General features: G+C 65.2%; 1 protein-coding gene across 1 annotated transcript; it reads right to left on the bottom strand.

Moving 5' to 3' along the window:
- Nucleotides 1-1,144: 1,144 nt before the first annotated feature.
- Nucleotides 1,145-2,489, bottom strand: LOC136472948 (transcription factor PCF2-like). The gene has a single exon (XM_066470646.1). The coding sequence runs from the start codon at nucleotides 2,487-2,489 to the stop codon at nucleotides 1,395-1,397; it is 1,095 nt and encodes a 364-aa protein (XP_066326743.1). The 3' UTR covers nucleotides 1,145-1,394.
- Nucleotides 2,490-2,778: the final 289 nt, after the last annotated feature.

Below are 2,778 nucleotides of genomic sequence, written 5' to 3' on the forward strand. Positions count from 1 at the left end.
CGCTTTCTCTCCGGCTTATCGCCGTACTGCTTCTGCTTGCTACACGACTAGTAGCAGTACTTGCGCTCGTCCTGTCAGTTGTGGTAAAGTGCAGTTACAGTAATTCAGCTTTTATAAGCATCCCCACCCTTTTTCCATTATCTTTTCTACCCGGGAGCCGCCACGGGCATGTCGGCTACTGCCTGCTGCCGGCACGGCGCCAGACGCCGACGCCTTTCTTTCTTTCTTTTGAATAATTTGAAGCTAATACACTCCTCATGTTATGTTAACCTGCAACTGTGACTAGATTTGCGATCCATTGTGCGGGTGCCTGTTCGTTTAAGCTTGTTTGACTTATAAGCTATTTTTTTTCAATCAACACACCAAATCCATTAACAGTACTTTTCAGTCATGGTTTAGCAGCCGGCCAAACGATTAACAGGGTCGCACGTCACCCGCACCCACCCGCAACCTCGGCCCCACCGGGACCGGGTCCCCCGGCAGGGACAGGGAGGAGCACTGCACAGTGGACGGAGGGGCACGGCACGGCACGGGGGGCCCGCGCGGCCGCACCACCAGCCTCCCAACACGTGTCGGGGCCGGTGCCTACCAGCCGCAAGCGGGCCAGCGGGGCCAGGTCGCAGGCAGGACCCCACACCTACCGCCGAGGCCCCCACCACGCGAAGCGGCGGCACCGAGGCGGGGCCCGCGCCACCGATCACGTGACGGGCAGCTCGTGGCTGGCTGGCTGGCTGTCCCCAGTCCCCCGCCCGGCCAGCCGGCGCTGCCGCTGGTGCGCTCGCTCTCTACAGAGAGCCCCCGCACGGTCCGCGAGGGCGCGCTTTGACCCACCACCACATCGCTTTGCGCCCGGGGCCCGCGCCCCCACCACACCCGGAACCACCGGCTCCCGGCCCCACCCGCCGGAGCCAAAGAAAAGCAACCCACCCCCGCCGGCCCCCACCTCCGGCCGTGTGCGTTAAATTTTGCCACCACGTACGCACGTGCTTGCCGCTCCGCCTCGCCTCCATCCCTACCAACTAGCAACTAGTAGTAGCATTTGTAGCAGAGTCGAGTCCTAAAACCCATCCCTCCTCAGACTCCGCAAACAAAAATGACGAGAAAGTAAAAAAAAAAAGGAATTATATTAGCAAAAGGTCGTTAATTAACTCAATAACAAATCAGCTGCTCAATTTTCATTTGCATTACACGCTGCTTCTACTACCTCTTTCATCATCTTCTTCTTCTCCCTACCACTAACACTGGGGGTCACTAAACGTGAGCTGCTACGACAGAAAGCATCATGTAGTTCATCACAAGGAGGATTGCAGCAGGGGGGGAGAGGAGATTAAATTAGAGCAAAAGGAACCTAAGCTTTGGGGGGTTGGACTTTCTGGGCGTACGGTGTGGCGTGTTTACTCTTCTGGGCTGGAGTCGGACACCGGCTCGTCGTCGTCGTCGTCCTCCTCCTCCGGATGGTCGACGTCGCCGCGCCCGCCGCGCTGCTGCTCGTGGGACTGCTGCAGGTGCCGCTGCTCCGAGTTGCTGTTGTGAGACATGCTGGAGATGGGCTGATGCTGCTGCTGGAAGTCGGCGACGTTCACCGCCGCGGGGAACACGGCGGTCTGCGCGCCGCCGAGGTTGATGAGCTGCGGCGCAGACTGGATGGCCCAGAACTGCGTGGGCTGGGTGGCCGCGCCGCCACCCGCCGCGGCGCCAGGCTGGGGCACCATCCACACGGCGGTGGCCTGCGGGATCATGCGATTGCCGGCGCCGCCGCCGCCGGGGCTGCCGGCCGCAGGGACCGCGAAGACCGGGACGAGCCCTTGCGGGGCGCCCGACGCGGTGATGGGGGCGAGGCCGCTCGGCACCGAGATGGCCGCTCCGCCGGTGCCCTGCAGGAGCGGGTCGGCGATGACAGGGTAGTACGCCGCCGCGGGAGCCGCGTTGGCGAGCGGGGACGCGCCGGCGGCTGCGCGCGTGGGCTGCAGCTTCCGGCGGCGCTTGGCGGCGGACGCCTCGTCGCCATCGACCACGGTGGTGAGCGACGAGGGGCTGGAGGACGAGGACGACTGCGTGGGGATGCGGAGCACGCCGTCGACCGTGGTCGCGATCGCCGGGACCGTGCCGGTGCCCGTGGCGGCGATGATGGCGGGCTCCGACTGCTGCAGCAGCCACCGGATGGTCTCGCCGTCCGACTTGTGCCCTAGCTCCCGCGTGAGCTGGAAGATCCTGGCTGCGCACGCCGCGGGCATGCGGATCCGCCGCCCCCGGCCCTCCACCTTGGTGTGCCGGTCGCGGTTCCGCGGCGGGGGCTTGCTCCGCACCATGGCCATCCCGCCGAAGAACTCCACCGGCTCCGGCTTCGGGACCATGAACCCGTGCATGGGGATCACGCCCATCGCCATCCCCGCCGCCGCCGCCGTCGCCGTCGCGACGCCGCCGGCTACGTGGTGTTGCCGCGCGCCGTCCCCGTCCTCCGCCCTGTTGTCCTGGGCCTGCGCCTCCATGGCGCGAATCGAAACGAGGCAGGGGGGAGAGATTGGATTTTCGGGTGTAACCGCGCTCGCTGGGACGCTCGGTGGCTCGCTCGTCCCTCTCCTTCCGCGTGGGAGCGCGGAGGTGGGGCTCGCCTCGGACGGTTTACTTGGCTCGCCGCCTCGGGCGAGAGAGCTAGATTTATCAGGCGGTGTCACTTGGCGGTGGGACCATGACGCCCGGGGCCACCGCCGAACCGGGTCACGCCGGGGGACCCGGCTGACCTGTACCGGGGCCAGCCGCATTAATCTGCGCGCCGGG

Source organism: Miscanthus floridulus, chromosome 8 (assembly GCF_019320115.1).
Source record: "Miscanthus floridulus cultivar M001 chromosome 8, ASM1932011v1, whole genome shotgun sequence".
Classification (NCBI taxonomy): domain Eukaryota; kingdom Viridiplantae; phylum Streptophyta; class Magnoliopsida; order Poales; family Poaceae; genus Miscanthus; species Miscanthus floridulus.

Coding starts and splice junctions, on each gene's coding strand:
- LOC136472948 (XM_066470646.1), bottom strand. CDS start 2,489: ATGGAGGCGCAGGCCCAGGACAACAGGGCGGAGGACGGGGACGGCGCG.